The following is a 24,595-nucleotide window of genomic DNA, read 5'->3' as shown; positions in this document are numbered from 1 at the left end:
ACTAGATGTTTTGTCCAGGCAAGGATCCCAGCAGGCTCCTCCTGCAGCCCGCAAGGGTAGCTTGGTCCTCCAGATCACAACTTGGTTCACCCCGCTTAAGCTTCTGCCCTGTGTCTCACACTGAAATCATCTCCCCTTCCCTTAGGGACCACCTGAAGCTAAACTGGCTACTTAGCAGTGAGTAACTGCCAGCACAATGCTCTGATAGCTCTCTAAAAGTAGTTTCAGATCCATTTCTGGATTTATTGAATTTGAGCAAGCAGGAAAAGAATTGGCAGACAGCAAGAATACAAAATATGAGGTAACACTGCTTTGGAATACAGCAGCTCAAAAGGATGGGAGACCACATACAGACTATGACTATTAACTTCACCTTCAGCAATTCAATATTCAGAACAACTCTCCATTCACCAGATATTAACTAGCTCAGAAACATGTTGGTCTTCTGTGGACTCTTCTTTTTTTAATAAAGAAAACATGATGCTTCAATTCTTTTCCCCAACACCTTGACATATATTACAAGATATCATATGGCAGATCTGAGTAAAATATGTGAGCAGGACAACATGTGATATTCAACATCTCAAGATCTCAAGTGATATTTCAGGCCCTTCAGTGACCTAATGTCACTTCTGGATCCATACACATTTATCTCCTGCACACACTCTTAGGTTATTATGTGCAGCTGTGATTTCACAGCAATGAGAAAAAGACTTACTGCCTAGGATACTACCTGGTGCCTGAAGGATCTTATTTCTGCGAAAGATTTGGAGAGAAAGCTGCTAAAATTATGACATGATCACCTGGGCCAATATCTCTTACAGAAAGGCCAGGATGACTGCGTTCTCCTTACAAAACCCTACAATATTAGGCCATTGTCAAAGCTGTGCAAAGCTTCCTTGAGGAGTCTGGGGTAACAGGGGCTCCAGAATGTATCTATTCCATAGGAACCCAAGAGCTTGCTCTAGTTGCACACGATGTGTGTGAGCACAGAGATTCTTCAGAAGAATAGAGACAGATTCACATGTTTGCAAATGACAAGTCACCACCACGTTAGTCATAATATTAAAGAGGGGGTTATATGCTTCAGATTGGCAGACCTTAATTACACCAAGTCTGGATTAACTGGCTCCACGTTACACAAGCCAAGAACAAAGGACTGACTTGTTTTAATCAAACCCTTCCTGTTCACTTTGATCAGGCCTAACCAGAAGCGAGGCTGTTTACAGATAACACCTAAGAGTCACTGAAAAAATAGACAGAATTAAAAAATCTAGAACTTCCCAATCAGTATCACCTCACCCTGTGTTTGCAGGTCTTCTACGTATACATACAACTGCACCCCACACCACAACACTTTCCATCCAAACCAAATTTAACATAAAGCCATGCACAATGTACATGACCAGCTTTCTATAGCGTGCCTGTGTCAAACTTCCAGCTGCCTCACCAACAGACGTTGCCTGCATGAACGTCCTCTTACCAAGGGTGGAAAGCAAGCCTGGCACTGTAGTAACCAGTACTGCTGGGGATGCAGCAGCCAGGCACAGCTTTGGGAGGAGCAGAGCATTTGCTGCCTGTGCTGTGGGCTGGCTACGTTTCCTGAGAAGCTGAGATTTATGGGTTTCCCTTAACAGAAACAATACGAGCATGGGAATTTATGCTATGTTATTAATTATTAGCAAATATCTTGCCAATTTGACTGTGATACACATACGTAAACTCTTAGCTTGTTAGACTGAACTTGTTTGCCGAGGAGCTAGATAGGAGATAAGATTGAAAGCTCCTACCAAAAATTTAACGCAGCTCTTTTGTTAGTGAACAGATTTAGCTACACAGCTCCAAAATGTTTAACATGGCTGTAAACGCTGGATCTGTAATACCAGAACTTCACTTTGATAACAAAGAATTTAGCCTTTGCTATTGTTAAAGCTACAGAACTATGGAGTTAGTGGCACTAACACTGCAGCAGTCTGTGCTGGTGGTGGACTTAACCCAAAGCAGATAGAGAAGCAGCACTTCCACACACACCACTCCTCTGGGCATGTTTAGAGGTATTTAAATGACTTTGGAGCTAAGTGGGTAAGAATCAAGCTCTCTAAGCAGCTGAATTCCATTAAAAACCAGGACTTACATTTTTAGCCCCTTGGGAAACTCTCCCTATGGTTTTTATGTACAGCATAATGCCGGCTCCCTGAATCAGGGTTAGTTTCCTCCACAACTACACAGGTGAAAGCAGATTTTACCACTACATCTCCAGAAGTGTTTGAGAGCCACTAAAATGTTAATTTTACCCAGGGTGGTACTGAAATTTACTTGAATTCAAACACCTTTCTGAATTTTCATAATGTACAAGCATTCTGAGAGATGCCAGTTATGATTCAAGGTGAAATTGCTCTCCTAGGCTTTCAAAATCCAAACTATTCATTATAGCTATTTAGAGCATTTTTCTGTGCAAGTCTAATGGCATGAGTACATTATGTTGAATTACTATTATGCTGCATCGAATGAATTAACTTCTGAAGTCAGTCTACGTCCCAAATAACAATATTATTCTGCCTGAAATTAATTTAAAATCTACAGGACTTAATATTTCTTACAACGCCTGCATGCTAAAAGCTCATATTCATTGGCTTTAAGTAGCTTCAATGAAAACTGAATTGTTGGCTGGCTGGAAAAAAAAGTCACGCCAGGCAGCAAAGGCTATGATTTACAGGTGCTCTATCAGTGTGAAGTCTGCTTTTGGAAGTGAACAGCCATATTAAAAAGATCAAAACAGACCTGACTAGTGAAGGAAACCAATCTTTTCTCCGGAGCACAAGTCAAAACAAAGTCCTGTCAAAATCTATTCAGAAAGAACAACAGGATTGAATTTACCACGCATCCCTGGGCCAGCAGCGAGAGCGTGTCGTCTGCTGGAGCGGCCTTGGCAAACAGCTACCAAAGCATTTGACATGCATCACCCTCTACTTCCTGTGGTGAAATCAGATACTGGAGGATGACTGATATGCTCACTTTGAAAAGGGATAGCACCAAGTTCAACCCAGCATCTTTGGTCGAGTGCTCCCTTTATTCATCTGCTTCCATCTGAACATGGAGAGCCATTATTGGAGACTGATAAAGGTACACAACTCTGAAGCTTGATTTGTAGAAGAATGTTGGGAAATTTATTCTGAACTGACAGCAAAATACATTCAGATGTGGAGCTAAACTGGAGTTCACACTATGTGCTGTCACATATTCTGAACTTACTAAATCATGATAAACATACCTCCTTATTTTCTGATACTCTCAAATCTCTCAAAGGGAAAGAAAAATAAAAGGCCTTTGCGTTGCACATCTTATTTAATTCTTCAACTGTAATGGAGTAAGCATTTTATCACAAAAGATCCAATATCTAGTGACTGTAATCAATACGTAAAATTCATTTTATTTATTCACTTTTTGAAGCCAACAGGGCCCCACACAAGTAGCAGCACCACCCAAAAAAGATGAAATGCTTTGCTGCTCGGAGCTGCTACAGCTCCTCTTCGAGAGTGCCGCTTCAAAAAGAAAAGCCAGGCGCCTCGGGCAGCCCCAGTGATGCGCTGCAGGATGGGAACCTGGCGTGTGAGAATTGCTCTCAGATGACTAACTGCAGTTTTACTGTCTGCAGGCAAGGCAGACATCAGCTGAAAAGCAGTTATTTTTGTTCTTAATTTTTTTAAGCAGTTACTAGAGGTTATAAAAGGCACTTGGTGCAGGCTAGCTAAACCTAATCCAGGAAATGATTCATGGCATGGATTTCATACAACTGATATTCACAAGAAGGCCCAACCACACAAGCTCTTGCCTCTGTGGGTGTGTCTATGCTCTTTCCTTCTGTGTTCCCATTGCATCCAAATTCCTCTAGTGGGAAATTAAAATCATCACTCCAAGATTCAGACTATGGGTATGAAACAATCTTCTTTAGGATTATCAAACACTGACATTTGCAGCGGTTTGCTTTTGCACCAGCAGTCATACCTGGTGCATATTCATATCTGTGACAAAAGGAAAAGCTTCCTTTTATCTTTCAATGATCATCAAGTGTATTCTGAATGCCTTCTGAAGTCCATCTCACTGAGATGCTTCCAAGAACAGTATTTACAACTGCACCGTCACAAGCAAACATTCAATTTGCAAGAACCAGGCTAGTGAGCAGCTGGCTTTAAAGGTCTTCTTAAAATGCTTTGGTATTAAGGATGTTGCTGCAAGTGGAGAGTCTAATCATTTCCTTTTAATAATCACTTTGAACTGACACATAATCAGTAGCTTTCAATAGTCTCTGTGACTGACATCAGAGTTGGGAAAGACCCACCCTCATTTGAGAGGGGTTTTACAATAGAAACTCCTGTTACTAGCATGTAGCAGGTAGTCTCCATTAAACATACTAAAGGATGAGGCTGTGTAACAAAGGCTGGTGGGATGTACTCATGAAGTTCATACTGAATATTCAGATGATGAATCATCTACGCATGGCAGGGGGTTGGAACTAGATGATTGTAAGGTCCTTTCCAGCCCAACCCACTCTGGGATCTCCAATGTCATTAAAATGTTTCTGCCCTCATGACTTCAAGGAAAACCTCAAGCAATGAGGTCTCAGACTCAACATTCCGTTTGCCCAAATTCATCAACAAATACCTTGAGATCTTTTTCCCCTCAGATGATTCTTTCACTGTTTGCCACCGAGGTGTTAATTCTGAAACTAACTACACATTTAGATAGCAAGAACGAATTCAAGTTCAAGGAAAGATGTTATTTTCATTATTTCATGTTTTCCTTAAGAACCAGGTTTTTTAAGCCATGCAAAACCAGCAGAATCTCACCAGCTTTAGAACCTTTTACCAAAAAGAAATCCCCTAGAAACCACCACCTCCAAAGGAACTCGAGTGAGATACTAACTAAATACAAAACAAAGCATTTGGCTACTAAGGTAAAGAACCTTTTTCTGGAAGCTTAACTTTGACTGTAGGTAACAGCAATATTTCAGTCAGTTCAGTGTCTTCGATGCTCTCCCTTGCCAGTTCTACAGATTTGAGAGCAAATTTGAATTATGAAGTTCATACAAGATTTATTTCTGCCTCTTGCATTAACACCGATCATTGAAAACCTCATCAGCAGACATTAGGAAGTGAGGAGGTTAAGGACAACTGTATTATTAATTTTAAATAAATTGAGCGTGTCTACCTTTTAAAGAGGTTCAAAGTACCAAGAGAATAAAAGAAGCGCAGAGACAACGCCAGGAAGATGTATGTGCTCCTGCAAAACTTGACGTAACCTTACCCTACCATACTGTTACGGTTTGACCTTTCATTCTCTGAGCTCTGTAAGTGGCAGCAAAAGGAAACACACGACTCCTACCGACCACTGAGCTCTCTGATCATGCATCCCTGAGCAGGGATTTTGCTTGTTCCCCTTTGCTGTCCACAAACAAATGTGAGGAAATGCAGCAGTGGGAATAGGGAACGAGAAACAGGGAACAGAAACAAGGAGACAGGCCAAAGCTTGGGGGACTTTTTGCTTTCCTTTCAGCAGCAACATACTGGGATTCCATCAGCATGACAATTGTTTCTTTCCTAAGCATGCTAGTGACAGCAAGAGTAGAAAAGAAAGGTTAGGGGTCCATGACTGCAAGGCTTCTGACCAAGTAGTCAAGAAACACAACTCAATCTGCTATGTCAGCTTAGACGCCTGCCCAGCTTTTCTGGTGGCATAATGGGAAAACTGGGCTAATAATAATCTTCATTCCCACAACAAAGCCTGGGTCTAAGAGAAGAAGAAAAATGATCAGGAGAATGATACGATACAGAGATGCAGTATCTAAAGAAGCTGGTATTTCAGGAAAACTTCTTTTTACTGTCATTCACAGATCTAGCAACTCACCAAGGAATAAAAGATACTCTGCAGTTAAAATGGGAACAGATACACTCACTGAATCACGGATCTCTTGTGATATGAGTTTCCTTCATAAAGTTTCTGCTTAAAAAATAAAAAAGGAATATACACCATCTGATTTAATTTAAAAAAAGAAAAAGGATCTTGTATTCTTATCTACTGATTTCTAATTGCATGAAGGGATAGATATACACTAACTTCTATTCATTAACTTTAATCAAAAGAATTCTTGGCTGTTTCATTTAAGGCGGATTTAATCAAGCAAGGTTGGCTCTGAAGTGAAATTACAGTCTTTAGACTGTGGAACAATTAATTTAGAGTTTTGCCCTGCAACAGGTCCCTGATGAAATCCTGAATTAGCAGACTGCAGTAGGGCGTTTTGGATAGGTAATTTTAAACACAATTTAGGTGTTTTCTCTTAAGACGTGTAGGCAAAACATTTGTGAAAACTTGCATGTAATTTTTCCAAACCTCTATGGAAATGTAAGATATTGCTCAAAAGTCTTTATACTACACCAAAAAAACCCTAAAGTGTTTGTATCACACTAGAGATCAAAAACTTCTCCTCAGGTTCATCTCACAGAAAAATAGTACTCGTATTGTGCATTCCTACCAACAAGGACCAGCAGGGATGAGGAAGCTTTTTGCTATTAAGCATTTGTACCAGCTAGAATAAATAAAAGAACTTAATGTTTTACATGAACTTTACATTTACCGTGATTTTAAATCACAATCCTCATAATCTGGGGCTCTCTGGAGTTTTTTACTCCAAGTAATTTAACTTCCATTACAGTGAAATACGTCCACGTCCAATCTCAAGCTGAAATAAGGTAACTCTTCATGACAATCTTAAAACACATCCTTCAGCCAGCCCCCCTGACTCCAGTTGCCTTGAAAGGTACCACAAACCTCACTGCTGTCCTCAGCACTTCTCCTGTGGCAAGAATCTGAGAGGTGGTGTGTAGGAAAAAAACCAAACTCTTCCTAGAAAACTATGCCACAAAAAAGGTTTTAGACAAATCTTCTTATAATTAAGACACAAGGAAGATTTCCCTGACTAAAGCCAAAGCCACTCAAACCAGTAACAGTTTAGATATCTGCACCAGAACCAGATCACACAATCACAGAATTCTGAGGGTTGGAAGGGACCTCAAAAGATCATCTAGTCCAACCCCCCTGCAAGAGCAGGGTAACTTAGAGTGCATCACACAGGAACTTGTCCAGCCGGGCCTTGAATATCTCCAATGTAGGAGACTCCACAACCCCCCTGGGCAACCTGTTCCAGTGCTCTGTCACTCTCACAGTAATGAAGTTTTTCCTGATGTTCACATGGAACCTCTTAGGCTCCAGTTTACACCCATTACCCCTTGTCCTGTCACTGGACATCACTGAGAAAAGCCTAGCTCCATCATCCTGACACTCACCCTTTACATATTTGTAAACATTGATGAGGTCACCCCTCAGTCTCCTCTTCTCCAAGCTAAAGAGACCCAGCTCCCTCAGCCTCTCCTCATAAGGGAGATGCTCCACTCCCTTAATCATCTTTGTGGCTCTGCGCTGGACTCTTTCAAGCAATTCCTTGTCCTTCTTGAACTGATCTCTGATTGTTGTACATTTTGCTAATTGGAAGAGTAGTTTTAACCTACAGTGACTCCCAGGCTATCTGCTTCATTTTCCCAGATCAGATTGGAGAGCTGCAATTTAATTTTGATGTCAAGAAAAGAACCTGCAAGGCCATTTCAGTAACCGACTGCTAATACCAGCAAATACTCTAGTCAGGCTGTTCGACTGAAATGACAGCTTAAGTTGTCTTACCCCTCACACAGGTGTACACTGGAGTTTGAATGTTAATTTTTATGTGCATACTTAACAAAGAAAAAGGAAGCTAAAAAAAGAAACTGCTGTTGCTCAGAGATGTCCTGTGGAAAGCACTGGACTATCCGAAGCTGGACTATCCTGCTTCAATCCAAAATGTTCACGGAAAACACAACATGAAGTCACAGCCTACTTAAGATGTATAAATACCTAAAGTAAAAGGTGGAAGAACAGAGTAATTTCTTTGTCATCCACCATCAGGACAAGACTCTACTAATGACCCTGCAATACAGAATATTTGTTCAGAACACTTACTGGACTGGTATTTGTCAGGCTGTCATCTATTTTTAGTCAATAAGGTCAACTCAGCCATTGGATAAGAATATACATTTTTGTTGGCCTAGAAGCTGTTTTGATTTTTCTAAAAATGCTGTATTAGCTCATTAGCTCTTTACTAACCATGTGGAACAATAAAATCAGCTTTTATGCCATACTATAGCCATTACAACACATCACCTGTGAGGCTTGAAGGAGGTTACAGCAAATTGAGGTACAGGATCAAGCATGAAAACCAACTGAGTACAAGCCATGTTTCTGCTTGTTACCAAGGTCTAATGCCTTCACCTTTTACCTGACTGAATTCCCATGTGAGAAAAACACTATGGTCAAAGGCTAAGAAAACACATCTCTTACAGAGGCAATCCATCCATTTACTGCTTTCTGGTTAGTGCACTGAAGTGTGCTCAAGATTCATACTGGACTGAAATCCACGAGGCAATAACAGCCAGTGTTTTAAATAGAACTGGTGTCTGGGCCCTCTTCCACTATCACAGTATAACTTCCATTTTCATAGTGTAATTGAAGATATGCTTTAAGCCTTCAAAGCACTACATGACATTGGAAACCGTGAATACTTAGGTGGTTTCTCTCACCCTCCAACAAGAAGGCTGCAGCTATGTTAGCTGAAACTCTCATGCTGCTGGCAAAGCCAGAACAAACCACTGCAAAATATATAGTGAAAAGAAAATACAATGATTAGGGATCCAGGCATAACAGAGTACTCATCAGCTTGCTGCATCAAATTCCTCATGGCAAGGATAGTAACATTTGTTTGGCTTCTTATCCTCTTTATCTAACTTTCCCTTAGGCCACAGGATATCTTCGGTTTCTCCAACACTGACTGATTTGTCAGGATTACTGGGTGGCATGGCCAACTGCACTATCTGGCATATGGCAAAACATACTCATGTGAACAGTGGTCACATTATTATGTTTGCAAAATAGATAGGTAATGAAGTTTTAATGACTTAATTTAAACACATGCAATTTAATTTTAAGCTAAAAATCTGGCTATATAGAGAGCTATAAGTACTATAATACCATGATTAAAGCATCGCTATCCACAGCAGTTTTATCATCTAGAAACATTACAATAAAATCTGTTAGTAAATAAATGAAAGGTCAGAAAGATTAACGGATTAAATTTCTAACTGGTACAAAAATATGCAAACTGAGTACTAGACTGGAACATGGCCATGCCTTTGTGCTTTCTATAGAGGACATGAAGCAAAATACCCCAGATTACATTTTGTACATGTGAGACAGCCTCACATCAAGAATCAGTGGGAGGATGTTTTGTTGGCAGATCAAAGAAAAGGTGAAGTACGTAGAAAAAAATCAAAACATGCAAGAAAAGATTCCAGTTGGAAGCAATCTACTTTTATATTAATTTCTCTAAATCTCTACTTAATGCTACTTTAGCTCTACAAAGAATATAATTTGTAATGACTTGCATGGTCAGGTAATCCCCATGTGGCTACAATAGAGTTGCAGGGCGTATGGCTTAGTCTTTGTTCATGCCTCTTCTTTCCCAAAACCCCACCTCCTGCCCCTGGGCTGCAATAACACATTCATTAACACAGAAATTTGAAAACCTAACATGTGATAGGAGTCAAAATTATGTCATTCACACAGCCCTGCAGAACAACCAAAACCCCCCCCAAATCCTCAGTAACTCAGTAACCTTGTCCACAGTAAAATTACTTTTTAAAATTAATCAAAAGGGAAAAGAAACCCAAAACACTCAGAAAGCTCGGTTACAAAATAAAGCTCAAAGATGCCTAAATATTGCTTTCCTTCTGTCATATTTGGATACAGTAACTATGATAAAATAGTAAATCTTCAGCTAACAAACTGCATTTAAAGTAGCAATATTTTTTTTAATCTTGTCTTGAACAGAGACCATCTGTCTACAGTGAACACTTACCTCACCCACAACCTTTCCCCCTTAAATAAACGTACCTCCTATGAATATCTCTGAAGAGATGGGTTTTTTCATAGACTAGGATTAATCTTTTTTGTTAAGGCATGTTTCATTACTTTGCAATCTACTGCTGCCATCTCCTGTGTTAAACGAGGCAGCAAGTAACTCGATACTTACAAGCAGGCTATTTAGCTTTGACCATATGGAAATGGTTTCTGGTGGTCAAGCAGAGAATTCTCCACCTAAATACCCCACAGAAGCCTGTTAAAAACTTGGCGTTACCTCTAAGTGACTCCGTCGTTCTGCAATCACTCGTTCATCCTTGTTTCCAAAGAGCTTCTTTGGGGGGAATTCTAAAGTGGCAAGCTGGAAGACATTAAAGGATGAATCGGTATCAAAAGTGACAGGCTCAGATGAGAAAATTCTCTTTAAAATTCGAGGCAACTGGGAAGAAGAAAATGCCAAATATTCATGAGCCACACTGTACGCTATTAGCATATATCACATTACACATTTCTACTGATGTTATTACGATCCGGTCTGTAGTACTGCTAAGTATGTATTTTGTCACCAGTGAGAGACAGGAAGTGAATTTAGGAATTAGACTGCCATCGTTTGCCCTCATAAAGATTACAAAGGTGCAAACTGAATCTGATGTGACAGCACCCACTAGGAAGTGAGAAAGATCTTAAAAGATTGCTTTCAGTCTCTTAAAAACTGTGGTCTCCAACCGTACTGCAGTGCAACTTGTCTTTTCTTATGTTGTACTGCAAATGTAAGATCATTGGATCTAAGCACTATCACTGAAGTTATGGTGTGGAAGATGGCATCGCTGGACTCCAGCTGACACCTGAGCCAGACCCAAGCGGTCTTTTTTTGTGTCTTGAGCTACAATTTCTTCCTTCACAACAGGGACAGGCTAAGAGCATGCACCTATGCTGAGACAACAGCAAAGATAATGTGAAGTGGGACTTCTTGAGCTGTAAATGCAACTGTAGCTCAATCACATTCAAATGTGTACCCATGCTGGAAGTGATAGCTTTAATTTCTGAAGAGAATCCCCATGAGCAGGCAAAATCCCATGTATCTCACGGAAAATGAGGCAGCAGCACAACTCCTAAAAACAACTATTCAGATCTGTCCTTTTAGGAGTTCTTCCACAAAGGTGTTCAAAGTTATCTTCTCATTTCTTTTTCATCCTGTAAGAACTGTGGCAAGCTATACTGGTAAGAGAGAACACAAAATAACTGCCTGTCTTTCTTGTATACCAACAAATAAAATGCTTGAACAAATTCCTGCCAGCTGTATCTGGAAAATACACAAAAAGAGTAAAGAGTTGGTAACAATTACCACTGAACTTGGTTTGCTAAGCCAGTGCTGCTGGGAACAACGCACAAGGAAGCAAGTCCTCTCCACGTAGTTTGTGTTTGCACTTGAAGGCACATCAAAACCTATTTCTTCCTAGCTCTCACTGTATGAGACAGAAATGTGCAGCCTCCCATTGGCATTGCTGGAGTTGTTTTGCAGGCGAAAGCCCTGTGTAGAAATGCCTCCTGCATGAATTCTCCTGGCTATTTGATGATATTGAACTAATAAACAAGATACATCATTTTCTAGTATATCAGCACATACAGGACTGTAGAGAATTTACGGCTGGTTGCAAGGAGCAGCAATATACTGAATTAAATGAGGAGCTCCATTATTAACATTGAATGCAAGCATCTTTAAAATGCAGAGGAATTCTGCAATACAAATAATTTATTCCCATTCTCTGGCTCAAGTCCAACAAGGACAATTTTAAAGAAATGCCTAGACATCTTCAAATAAGTGACATAAAGTGATGTGAAGCACCAGAGGAGACAGAAGAGATGTCTGCTCTGTGTCAGTCTCGCCAGCACACCCCAATTATATTCCTCAAATTTCTCTAACCGTGTCCTTCTCGGTGTGCCTGCTTCTTCATGTTGGCAGGACAAGCAGTCCACATCCAAACAGTTTCCTATAATTATGTCCTTGGGACTTATTTTCACTGCATTACTCACTCCTTACCCTATATAGGATTATAAGTGCTAATATCTTCAAGGACTTCAAAACCCCACCCCTGCAGAAATTATATTTCATTAAATAGTACTGCACCGTGTCACTGCCAGCACAAGCAGATAAACCAGCTACCACCGCAATCCCCTCCTGGCTCTGGGGGAATTGTTCTTACATTTATTTCCTAATAAATACTTTCATTATAAAAATTTAAAATAGGGTCTGTTAAAAAACAATTTGCACAAATAAAAAACCTACTGCTACAACATCCTCAGACATGCTCTGTAAAGGCAAAGCAAGGGTTCCAGCTAAAATCAGGATTCAATTCTTTATCTAAATTAAGTTTGATTTTAACAGGCTTATGGGGACTGACTGTACAACACTTTGGGACAGGCCAGTTGCTTTCCTAATCTGTTAGCTTTCTGCATAACTCTTAGGAGAAAACCAGCTGCATTTTCTAAAGCCAGTAAGTTTTCCTAAACTCATTCAAACCAAAGGAGCTACTCACAGAGTTTTAATATTTCTTCACTCTCAAATCACTACGATGCACAAATCTTTGAAACCAAGCCAATGAAAGACCATTATTACAGTCATAAATTTAATATACAAGAGAAATGCCTCAGCCAGTAAGCTCAGCTCTGAGATGTTCAAAGTCACAACATGTACCTAAATGAAAATCATAATTTCATGGCTGGTCAAGACCTGGATCTGAACACTATTGACACAGAGAATAATATATAATAAAAACCTCCAACCAGTTCAGAATGCCAATGTGCCAAACCATATTCGGCCCACATATGTATGTTACTTATGCTTGTAATACACATATGTGCATACAAAATACACCTACACGTACATACATGCAGCTTGGAAGGATTTTGCATCCTGCAGAGGGTACATTACAAAGGTCTAATCACCTGCTGCAGGCACCATCTCTACAGAGCTGGATGCAGAAGGCGCAGAACCTGTGGCCTGATGGAACACTTCTCTGTTCCACTCTTACCAAGGATCCTCTGGCTGCTCTTTTAGCTAAATAACTGGCAGCTGTTCACCTCACAAATAACAAACGGAGACCATTCCTGTCACAGATGACCACCCAGCTATATGATAGAAAATCTTCCAGCCATAGATTTCATCACTTCAGCAGCTCTTGGAAGCCCTGAATTATTCCAATGTGTTCTATTTCACTACATGCCAAGAGTCTAATCCCCACCAAAATGAAAAGAGAGACATTCAAAACTCTCCAGGCTTTAGTTTCAGGCTGTCCGAACACTTAATGCAGACATGACAGCAACAGTTTCCATCCAGTTCACAGCTTGAAAATCATCTTTGCAACATGAGAACTAGAACCATTCATGCGGCAATGTGACTTACGCAGTCCTCTATGTGACTGGGTAATTTCATTGTAATAGGAAGCTGATCCATTGTAGTATATTTATATAAAAATACAATATTAGTATATTTAGCAGAGGTAGTGTGCATATATATATATATACACATACCATTGATCTCTGTCACTCTGATTTATAAAGGTATTCCTTTAGTGTGGGGAAAAATATGCTGGTGTAAGAGTCCCACAAATACACGGAGTGATGATGAAATATTCTCATCCTGTCATAATTCTGGTTTATAAAAGAAGAAAGAAAAGCCCAGCAATATAAATATACTGAAGTAATGATGTTACAACAGCCTATAAAGGCCCTTTGTCCTGATGTATTATTTGACATACGGACTCTGAATGTAATTATATGACTCAGAAATGCAACGATTCCCAAGAATGTTGAGGTTTATCTAAAACACTCATTTAAGTCAAATTGCAGCAGCAAATATTTCAATAAATTCAAATTTTGTTATTACTACTGCTACAACACCTTTAAGAAACTGCACAGCAACTTCAGATGAGATTACCACTAATGCACCCACCACAGTATGCGACTGAGCCGCATTTGTTCCATCACTTAAATATGTAAGAGATCTGCAGGTGTAGATTTTGCATCAAGATGTTTGCCTTGGCTCAAACACTGTAAGAGAATTTCACACTATCCAGATTCAGGACTATAAATTATTCTTTTAGAGTTAAATAGCTGTGTACCCTCCAGCTCAAATTAGTTCTTCAAAGGTCACACCTAGACTATGAGATCAGCATTTTGCAGCAACACAAAGTGTAATGGTGAAACTCTACAGGTAAATTATTCTACTCCCCTGAAAGGTCTGAAGCACGCCCCTCCTCTCCCTGCACCCCTTGCAGCAGTAGCAATGACAGCATTTGGCAGTCGGTCTTTTTCAGCAGGGATGTTTTGTCGTTTTCTAGGGTTGCTGATGAGGTGATGTGTTTTCTGTCAGGGGAAATTAAGAGGCATGCTCCCCAGCCTGGCAGGAAGAGAGAGCTTGAATGATTTCCTGAGAACCTCCTGTATGTAGCATGCAAGATTTCTAACTTTTATTTTGGCTGCAGAAGCATTTCCCTACTATACTTCATTATAAGCATCGCTACAATATGTATTCCATTCTATACATAGGAGCGTGCACACACACACATACGCATACTGTGGCCAAGGCTGGGACTACTCTTAGACCCATAATGAAAATGCAGATAATATCTTAAAATAGTACAGAAACATCTCAAGACCACACGTCAGCACTCCTAAGGTCTTTCAGACATTAAACTTTCTACTGTTAACGATGTTTATCCTATCTGGCAATCGTTGCTAGGCAGTAGCAGTCTTAAGGAAAGGCAAACAGTCATTTGCAATTTACTCCCTAATTTCTTTATAATAAATAAAGACTGTGTTTTATTTCTGGGTCTTGTATTACGTGGGGGTATGTTATTTGTCTGTGTCTCAGCAGCCTTATCTGTAAGAAATGATACTTACTTACCATAATACAGTATTTGTGAGATTAGTACGATCAAGCTTAGACAGTACTAGCTCCAGTCCCCAAGGGGCAGGTGCTTCAAACCTAGCAAGTGTTACTGTAGTAAATCTTAAACAGTTTAATGGATTCCTGTACTTCTCTCACATTTCAGCCAGGCTACTGGTTTTAACATGGTTATCTGCAGGTTTTTAATGCTGGTAAGAACAGACGGCAGAACAGAAAGTGACCCTTTCTTTAGTCCCCTCTTTTTTCTTACATGCAACTTTTTGACCTTAGGATTCACCTACTTTTGGAAACAGCATATACCTAACAATATCTGTATGGAAGCATACCCTTTTACAGTGAAACCATACATCTTCATAGGCCTCGACTATTGATCCTCAGGAAGAGATGCAAATTTTTAGATCGGCCTTTTGGAAACCAAGAGAGTGCAAAAGAAGGCTTCAATACCATGAAAGGCTCAGCCTAGGACAGAGTGCACCCTCATTTCAGGACCTTCAGAAAACAAAGTCATCAGTATTTGAGAAGGGTGTCCTTTAGTTTCCATTATATTCAGTTGGAGACTCCTCACTGACATTAACTGAAGTTTGCTAGGGACCTGCTGGACTGAATTCAGTTCAGGGATTTTATGGTACAGCGGAATATATCATGTTAATAAAAAGTCTTGTACTGTACTTTGCAGAAGATATTTAAATATATAGTGGACCAAAGTAAAATACCACATAACATAGTCATATAGGCTTGTCACTTCTGAAGGGTGAAATAGTTCCAAGTGTTATGCTTCCTAAACATTAAAAAAAGTGTCATTTTCCAACATCAAGGAAAATCTACAGGATTGAAACACCTCATTATTTCTGATGGCAAAATCTATGTGTTAGTGCCTACAATATGGTAAAAGATTTTTTTTGTAAGAAGAAAAACAGGGCAGACATTGATGGAGGCTGAGTCATCTTTAATCTTTCATCCCAAATTCTCTTTGTGCTTCAGTGTTTTGATATATTTAAATGGGGGGAAAGAGGGGAAAAAAGAAAATTAAGGAAATGCTAACTATGAAAAAGTTAGTCTTCTTTAACTCTCATGTTACTTTTACAACCCTGAATTTTCTCATTTTTCAAAAGGCATGTCTGACTTTTGATCCTTTGTACCAGAAATCTCTGTCACAGATGAGAAAAATCAAAGGGAAGAATGTGGCATGGTTTTGCAGCCACTGTGGCTGCACCTGACTTGATTTTGCAGTGAGTAATGAAAGAAAAAACTGTCCTACTTTTAGTTTTTGAAGTTTAAACAAAGTAACTTAAGCCTCAACTTCTCAAGACGTACTAAGACTCCCAGAGTTTAAAGAAACTGGACAAAAGCTGTATTCTTAACTAGGAACTTGCACTAAATATATAGGGATTTGACAAAAAGGTAAAAAAAAAAAGCTTAACTTCTACATTTTACTAAGATTTTTTCTGAAATAAACCACCTGTTCTACACAATTTCATAAGAGACCCTTAGGCAAAGGGAAAAAAGTTAACGCTTAATGAACAGATTAAACGTTACTTTATTTATAAAGCAGATAAAAGAGATTAAAGATAAATAATTTGAACATATACTATCCACTAAAAAAGAAACCAACAAAATAACTTAAAAACCACTTAAGTCACATTTTCAGGTAAGACAGATCAAACTAAAGTTCAAATGTTGCTTTTCCAAATATGACTGAATGGAGAACTCAGAGCAGCATTCCTGTATCTGAAGGGGGCCTACGAGGATGCTGGGGATGGACTCTTCATCAGGGACTGTAGTGACAGGACAAGGAGTAACGGGTTCAAACTTAAACAGGGGAAGTTTAGATTGGATCTAAGGAAGAAATTCTTTACTGAGAGGGTGGTGAGGCACTGGAATGGGTTGCCCAGGGAGGTTGTGAATGCTCCATCCCTGGCGGTGTTCAAGGCCAGGTTGGATGAGGCCTCGGGTGACATGGTTTAGTGTGGGGTGTCCCTGCCCATGGCAGGGGGGTTGGAACTGGATGATCTTAAGGTCCTTTCCAACCCTAACTGTTCTATGATTTTAATACTCCAAACCTATTCTCCTTTAAAAATTAGCAACACAGTCCTCCATTATGTAAACCCTCCAGTGCTCCCTCGATGTGTACGCCATAGGTAAGTGTCCCCCGGAGGGCAAAAAGATTAAAGACAATATTTTCTATTATCAACTAGTCCAGGGGATTCTTTCATGGATATTCACAGTTTGTCATCTACTTTTCTATTCCCTTGGAGAAGACTGAACAGCTTTTAACAGCAATAAAAGCCACAATTTATTATAACAAACAGGGATAATTAACCTCCTAAACCAAAGAAAACCCGAGTGACCAGGAAACAGAACTGGAAAAAGGTTGCACATGACCTTCCTCCTACACACAGCGCACCTGCAGAAGGTCCCCAGTAACAGGCTACTATAGTCAGTTCATCACTGTCTTTGAATAGACTGCTCCAGCCCCTATCCCCCAGGTCTTTGTAGTGTTTCTGAGACTAGAAAATCCGCTCTAGGCTCATCCCTGGTGTCTGTGAATCCATCAGAGCTGCAAGCTTCCAGCTTTCTGTGTTGTCTCTCCTTGCTGCTACAGCCTGCAGTGCCTGGATGTCAGGCAAATACATACAAATGAACGAGCATCTCTCTCCTTCCTTAAGGGAGTCTACTCTGAAAAATCTTAAATAAATCAGCCCGCAAGCATCTCCCTTCTGACAAATACAAGAGAGATCAAGAGATCATATTGCAGAGGGATGCACTGGAGTTTTGTTTTGGGGGGAATCTGTTTTGTTTTGGGTTTGTGGGTGGTTTTTTTGTTTGTCTGTTTGTTTTGCTTGGGGTTTCTTTTCTGGTATCTCCTGAGTACAATTATAACACAACTTGGTTTCTCATCCCTTTACAGCACAACCTTTTCTCAGACAGGAACCTGTTTTGCCCCACATACATCAGAATGCTCTTCTCTTCCAACTACTCATCCTTTTTGCTCTATGCCAAAGTTTTACCTGCCCACAGAACTGATCTAACTTCTGGCTGGCAGGAGGAACTCCTGGTTTGCATGGTGCTTTTTGCTGGTCCCTAGTGCAGACATCCCAGTGAGCGAAGTCTACTTGATACCCTCTAGAACACATCCCATAGAAGTCAGAGTGTCCTGGAGACCCTATTAGGGTTAACCTGCCAGGCAAACAATGCTGCAGCTTCATACTGTACTCAGACCCAACTACAATTGCTTGCCTTTTTCCTACTTATCATTCTGCAGCATCACCTATATATATAAATAGGTACCTCATCTACATCATTCCCCTGCAATACCGGCACCATGCAACAAAGCACAAGCACTTCCATCTCCTCCCTTAAGTATATGCAGTTCTATTGTGAGTCCCATCAAAGTCTGGATGCTGCAACTAACCCCCACAGGTCATCTCCTCCATATTCACCAATTCTTCTCATGATGCACAAGGTCTCACAGCTCTCCTGTCTCTAATTCCAGGTAACTCTCCTACAACTTTCAATATCTTCCTAGCATGCTCGCCAGTCACCCTCCTCAGACAGGCATAATTGTTTCTTCAAAGAACATTTCAACTTTTTCCATCACTAAAGAGGGATAAGAACACAAAAAGGACATTCACCTCCTGTTAACCCCACTCTTATGATGCAGAATTACCAAGTAGCACTGGACACCAAAGATTTCTCTTTTGCATTTCACTAACTGTGCCTCACTGTCTTTGAACTGTGCCCATATGCCTATCAAGCAATCATCTGTAATTATCAAAAGGGCTGAGAGTTCTCATATCCAAGTTTCTCCTTTTAAAAAGCAGGCTGACCTAGACTCAATAAGCATTTTTGTAGCTATGGTGAGATGTGGAGGCCACACTTTATTGCATTATTTTACCTCTATTTAGTCTGCCTCCTGCTATTGAGAAAAATCAAATTAACTGCAGCCAAAGAAGTTACCTTGCATTACAGGAGTGTTTTTCTTTTCCTTAAAGTAATTTCGAGACTAGTCGGAATAATAACATACCAAAATGGAGCCATAAACGATGGTCAATATAATATTTGACAAATTACTTCATAGTTTTGCTCATTATAGGCAGTACAATAGCATTTAAATACAGAATAACTATAAAAATGAGCGATAGGAGATATCAAATTCATGCAAACCTTTCACAGTTCTATAAAATGATGCAGGCTTGGGAGTTTAATCTCTTATGAAAATGGGAAACTAATATAGCCAGGGCATCTTTCTAAATATAAACCACTACCTGCATAGCTCAGGATTATCAGCCAAGGAAAGAGCAACAAAAATGGGCCCAGACAGCAAAGAAAATATATTAAGTTCTCTATGCAGGTTGCAGAAAGGCAGAATAAGATGGTGCAGAAACTGCATACACCAACCCAAAGTATATAATTATCTCACATATAAACCAGACAAATCCAAATTAAAACAATTAAATACATTTGGAAAATAAGCATGAAAAAATGGTAACATACGATATCCTTGCAGCCATGATTTTGCTCCCTTGTTCATCTATCCCTTGCCCCAGGATAGAAGTCTCTGGGGAAAGCAACCCAATACTGCACGGCAGACCATGGTCTAGGACAAGGGCACATTCTGACCTAGAGAGTCTATGGACAAGTTTAACACATACTCTCTATGCTTTTAGCTCATGATTTTGCAAACTAAACATTAATTTTTTTCATGTAGTTTCATGTCATGGTGCTTGGTTATTTCTTTAAAGAAATGACAACAACTGCTCAGTTTGCAAGGTCATGTCTTCAAAGCTCAACACATTAATCAATCTTTATCAATGTGTGGCTCAAATCCCACTTCTCAAAAAGAAGGTGAAAATGGAATTTTTTGGTGCTCTCTCCAGGGTTTATTTTTCTTTCAAAAATGATTTGGGATTTGATTCATTCCCTTCCACTGGGATTTCCAGCAAGGTTATGGAAGTGTCTCTGCAACAGAACAAGGCAGGCCACACAGTAGGCACCATTTGTACTGCATTCCCGCCGATGCCACATTTGCTACCACACCACTTTGATGGCACACCAAGAAGTCACAGTACCATTTGATTTAGGCAACAGAAATAGGTTGAGAGAGGAGAATTCACCATAGCAGCTTTCACAGCTCTTCCCAAAAAGATTTGCTTGATGCATACAAGCTCATCTCAGTGACATCTGGCAGCATTTATGAAACATCCCCGTCTCATGAGCCCAACTGATGCCGTAAATTTCAGTCACCCTTGCCTTTGAGAAATGCTAATAATGAAAACTCATCAAAGAGCAGCAATAATTTCTACTGCTCACTAGATGGACGCCTTTCTGATTGCTGAAAATTAACGGCAGATCTCAGGGTCTTAAAGAACAGCTGTCAGAGAGAAATACACCTGCAAACAAACATGCAGTATGCCACTAAGTTTGATTTGTTATAGATACAAAGCAGCAACTCTCATAACAAACTGGACTGATTACATGGAGAAGTTAGCTAGCCTTCTGCGTCATTTAAAATGATAAAACTAGAGAAAATGCAGTCCAAGTACACAAATGGGGAGATTAAAAGGAACTACTTAGTCTCCCTTCCAACAGTAAGAGTGATGGATAGTCACCTATGTTATATATAAATTTTCACTTACATCTAGTCTTAGAGACATTGTAGAACTAGCTACCTTATCACAGGATTAAAAAATAGCTGTAAGCCTCATACAAACTTGGGATTTTTCTCCCACTGGTTTAGTGTGAGGTGTCTTTGCCCATGGCAGGGGGGTTGGAACTAGATGATCTTAAGGTCCTTTCCAACCCTAACTATTCTACGATTCTATGATTCTAAGTAAAGCTTAAAACAACAGAGAACTAATGAAATGTAATAAGCTGAAAAGATATAGTCTCAGGAGTTTGCTTGGCCAAGGATTTTGAACCTGCAGGACAGAAGAAGCAACTATGGGGACTAGAAATAACCCTGTTACGAGCAGTTTCATGAGCAATACCCTTGAGATCCTAGAGTCATGGTGGTGGTGGAGAATAGATATTTGCTTCCAAGGATAATAAAATTCCTTGATCAAGCACTTGAAGGTCAATGCTTAGAAAGCAAGACCCAATTATATACTACACATACAAGGAAAACTGAAAGACACACTCAATTAAAACACCATGGTATTGAAGTCAACATCATTATCTGGGGCAATGGAGAAAACAGGGATGTGTTTAACTACTGCAAGTATTTGAGTTCGGATTACATTTACATGACAGTAAATTTCACATTTACTGTCTGCCAGCTGTATTCTAGAAGGCTAGAGTATTTGTTCCCAGCAAGCACTTCATCACTGTGCCTGTGTACAAGTGATGCTGCTCCTACACAAATTTTAGTAATCCAGGAAAGCAAGAAAAGCTCTAGGACTACATGAAATCTTCTTTACAGCATCCTCAGAATGAGTTATAGCACATAAGAGCCTCCAGGTACAATCAGAATGGAAATTATGCTACTCTACATATGTAAACAAAACCCTACAATACAGTAGTTGGCAATTACTTTAACAATACTGCTATTATTCAAAAATCGAACTGAGCTTAAATATAAAGGTATTCTTATTTATTCTCCAATTTCAAAATTAAAATAAAATTAGAAGTAGACTTGAATGTACAGTGAGTGATTTATGGAGTTAAAATACTGCTAAAGCTTTGCTGCAATTTTTTTCCAAAAAAGAAGTAAGAAGACTAGGATACGCAGTGCTCATCATCAGTTATGTCAGTAATACATCTAAATGTATAAGGAAAACACGCAACAGGCAGCACAGTCGGAACAAGACTGGTTTTGCTACTATCTATGCTATTTGTTCAAAATTAACCTCAGTATTTTCACAATAGATTTAGAGCTGTGTCCTTATATCCTAAATCAACTGAAACCTAAAGGGTTCTACTTAAAAGTCTATTTAAACTAACTGAATATCCCTGACCAACACAGTGAGAACATGCTGTTCTTCACAAAACCCTCAGAAGACAGTGAGACTGTCGATAACAGCTAATGATTAATGAAGCACAAGTCTTCGAGTCCTCCAAAGTAAGGTAACCATGAAAAAAAAAGAAAGAAAGAATGAAAACTCCAATCACCCCCTCTGCCTTTCACCAAGCAGGAACAAAATAGAGACACGGAGCTGCAGCCTAAGACGTTCCCCCAGCCTATAGATTGAGCCATTTCTTAGCTGCTTCTATCTCAGTAAGCACCTAACCCTCAAGTTTCTTAGTCTAGGAATTGCTCTTCTCAGAGACATCTCTCTCTCTCACAGATGGCTGTTACCCATCAGAAACTAGTTTACTGATGAAACTACATTAATATTTTGATATCATGCAAATTCACTGGATTATTGAGCAGAGCCTTGAAAATCAGATTATCAAATGATCAAAGCAATCATTCTGTCAAATGGTTTGTGAATTATGAGATGCAGGCCTCCTCACCCTTCTCCAAATGCTTCTTTCAATTTCTATATTAGTAATGTGTAAGACTTCTGCGCAGCACAATCAATGAAACCTGGCATTTGATATCTGCCTGAAAGTTAATCATGTCTCATGATGAATTTACCATAAGACCTATAAAGCTAATGGTATTTTCCCAGATAAATGATTGGAAACTCACAGGTTTCATTGGGACAGACCAAAAAAACCTAAGTCTCATTATTGACCAAAACACTGGAGGGAGGAAGAAGAAGGAGGACAGATAGAGAAAAAACTCTTTTTCTGCAGACTTGCCTGTACCAAGCCAAGAAAACTTTGCTGCACAAATCTAGTACCCAAACCAACAATAATCGCAAGTTAACCCATAGCCAGGCTTTCATAAGGCTCTTACACATTCAGACTCAGTTTTATGACAAGAAAAATTCAAACACTGAATTCATTTTCCCACTAGAAATATATTGGGAATTGCATATTATGCTGGAAATGTATATGCCAGGGGGGTTGCTGTGTCTCAAGTGCTTCAGTCCTGGTTAGCAACTATGAATTCAGAGGGACTACATGGAGTAAATACATTTCCCCATAGTCAGACTTGCACTGAACTACATGATACCATCAGCAGCTGTGTTTTTCATACTTTACTTATGGGAACAATTCTCCTGTTCATTTGTAGACTGTAGTGAGCGAAGTCCTAAAATTTCTTTTAAAAATAGCCAGCAGACAAAACTCTCGTGCTGCAGAAAGGCCAGATCAAGATCTACCTCCTAAATCACTTCTGTTGCTAGTGGCAAACTAAAGCTGATATGGAAGTACTACATATGTAAACCTGCAGGCTATCAGAATGCTCTGAATTTAATATAATTAGGAATAGGAGCTGGAAATGTGTATGCGACAAAATACGATTCCTGTGTGTGTACTTCCTGGCTGTTAGAGGTGACAAGAGTATGAATGTTAAAATTATCTATACCACAATTACTGTAATCTGTACTGAATAAAGGTGAAGGCTGTTAATGACGTGCTTCTATAATAGTATCATAAGGTTTACACACAGAAATGCATTCTAAAAACTACTACTTTATTTTTCCTTCAATATTTATGTAAAGGCACATGACTAAGGCTAGCAAAGTTCCAAGCCAGAGAGTAAAAACTAAGGTCTGCCATTAGTTTGGGATTTACGTTTCAAAACCTAATATCTAAATGCTTTCATACATACTTTTCATTCTGCCAGAAGTACTATTTTAATACACATCATGGCACGCGCTATTTACAAGTACATCAATGTTGCAAACTATTTTCATTTTAATCTGTGCCCAAATATTAAAATCAAAACAAAAAAAGCTTTTAGAGTGCTTCTGTATTCTTGGTGCTTGCCCTAAGGTTGTCATATTAAATTTGTTACTTCTATTATGTGTTTCCATTGTGTAAAAGCAAAACTACAGTACATATTCTTGATTATTAAAAACAAAGTATCCAAACTTGCTAGTTAATATCCAGAAGCGTCCTTCCAATCCATGCTGAACACATCATTTACTTCTTCACTGTATCAAATTTTCAAGTACAGAAATACATCTTTAAATATTGCACGGACTGTGCTCACCAAGGGTCATAATGCTCCTAGAGGCTGAAAGAACCTGAATGAAGTACCCATATACAGACAAACCTAAACTTTCTACAATAATGAGACAGCAGTTGTTGCAAGATTTGTACCATCAGGTTCATTACTATATGCTATACCCTTCTCTCCCTAGTACATATAATTTTAAATTGTATCTTGACCACAATCTCAACAATCACTGACCCTGTGAACTGACTGGGACTTCGATCACTGCAGAATGAAAGCATTACAGGTTTCAGAACAAACTCATTGTAAATATCATCTTAGAAGTTTCTGGTTACAGAACTTTACGGTACTTACAATTGGACACTAGAAGCATCCAAATGTCCAGAATTTTGCATTCAATATGAGCATACTACTTAAACACCATGTATTAACTAAATATACAGTTGCTTATGCCAGTAAATGAGAAAATACAATGGTAAATCCAGCAGAGCTTCAGGCCGGCCAGCTCTGATGCAACAAGCTTTTGACTTGTGCTGCCAGAGCGGCTCCTAAGCTCCACGAGCTCACTAGTTACATGGCAACTGGCTTGCCAGCCCTGTAAGCCAAGTACCTCAAAGTTATTGCTTCTTCATCCTTTTCGCTTTCAAAGTAATCCCAGGAGACTAACATGAATTTCCCAT

At 39.4% G+C, this 24,595-nt stretch overlaps 1 protein-coding gene across 1 annotated transcript in view; it reads right to left on the bottom strand.

The window, feature by feature from the left end:
- The window catches only part of KIF16B (kinesin family member 16B), a gene marked incomplete at its 5' end in the record, with an annotated part of 139,758 nt that overhangs the window by 5,743 nt on the left and 109,420 nt on the right, over positions 1-24,595 (bottom strand). Inside the window, one exon of the mRNA XM_080615968.1 lies at positions 10,277-10,360. Coding sequence (XP_080472094.1) covers positions 10,277-10,360 — 84 coding nt within the window. The remainder of the gene's footprint in view (positions 1-10,276; positions 10,361-24,595) is intronic.

Source organism: Psittacula echo (assembly GCF_963264785.1).
Source record: "Psittacula echo genome assembly, chromosome: 4".
NCBI lineage: Eukaryota > Metazoa > Chordata > Aves > Psittaciformes > Psittacidae > Psittacula > Psittacula echo.
This window is presented reverse-complemented; position numbering and strand designations above follow the sequence as displayed.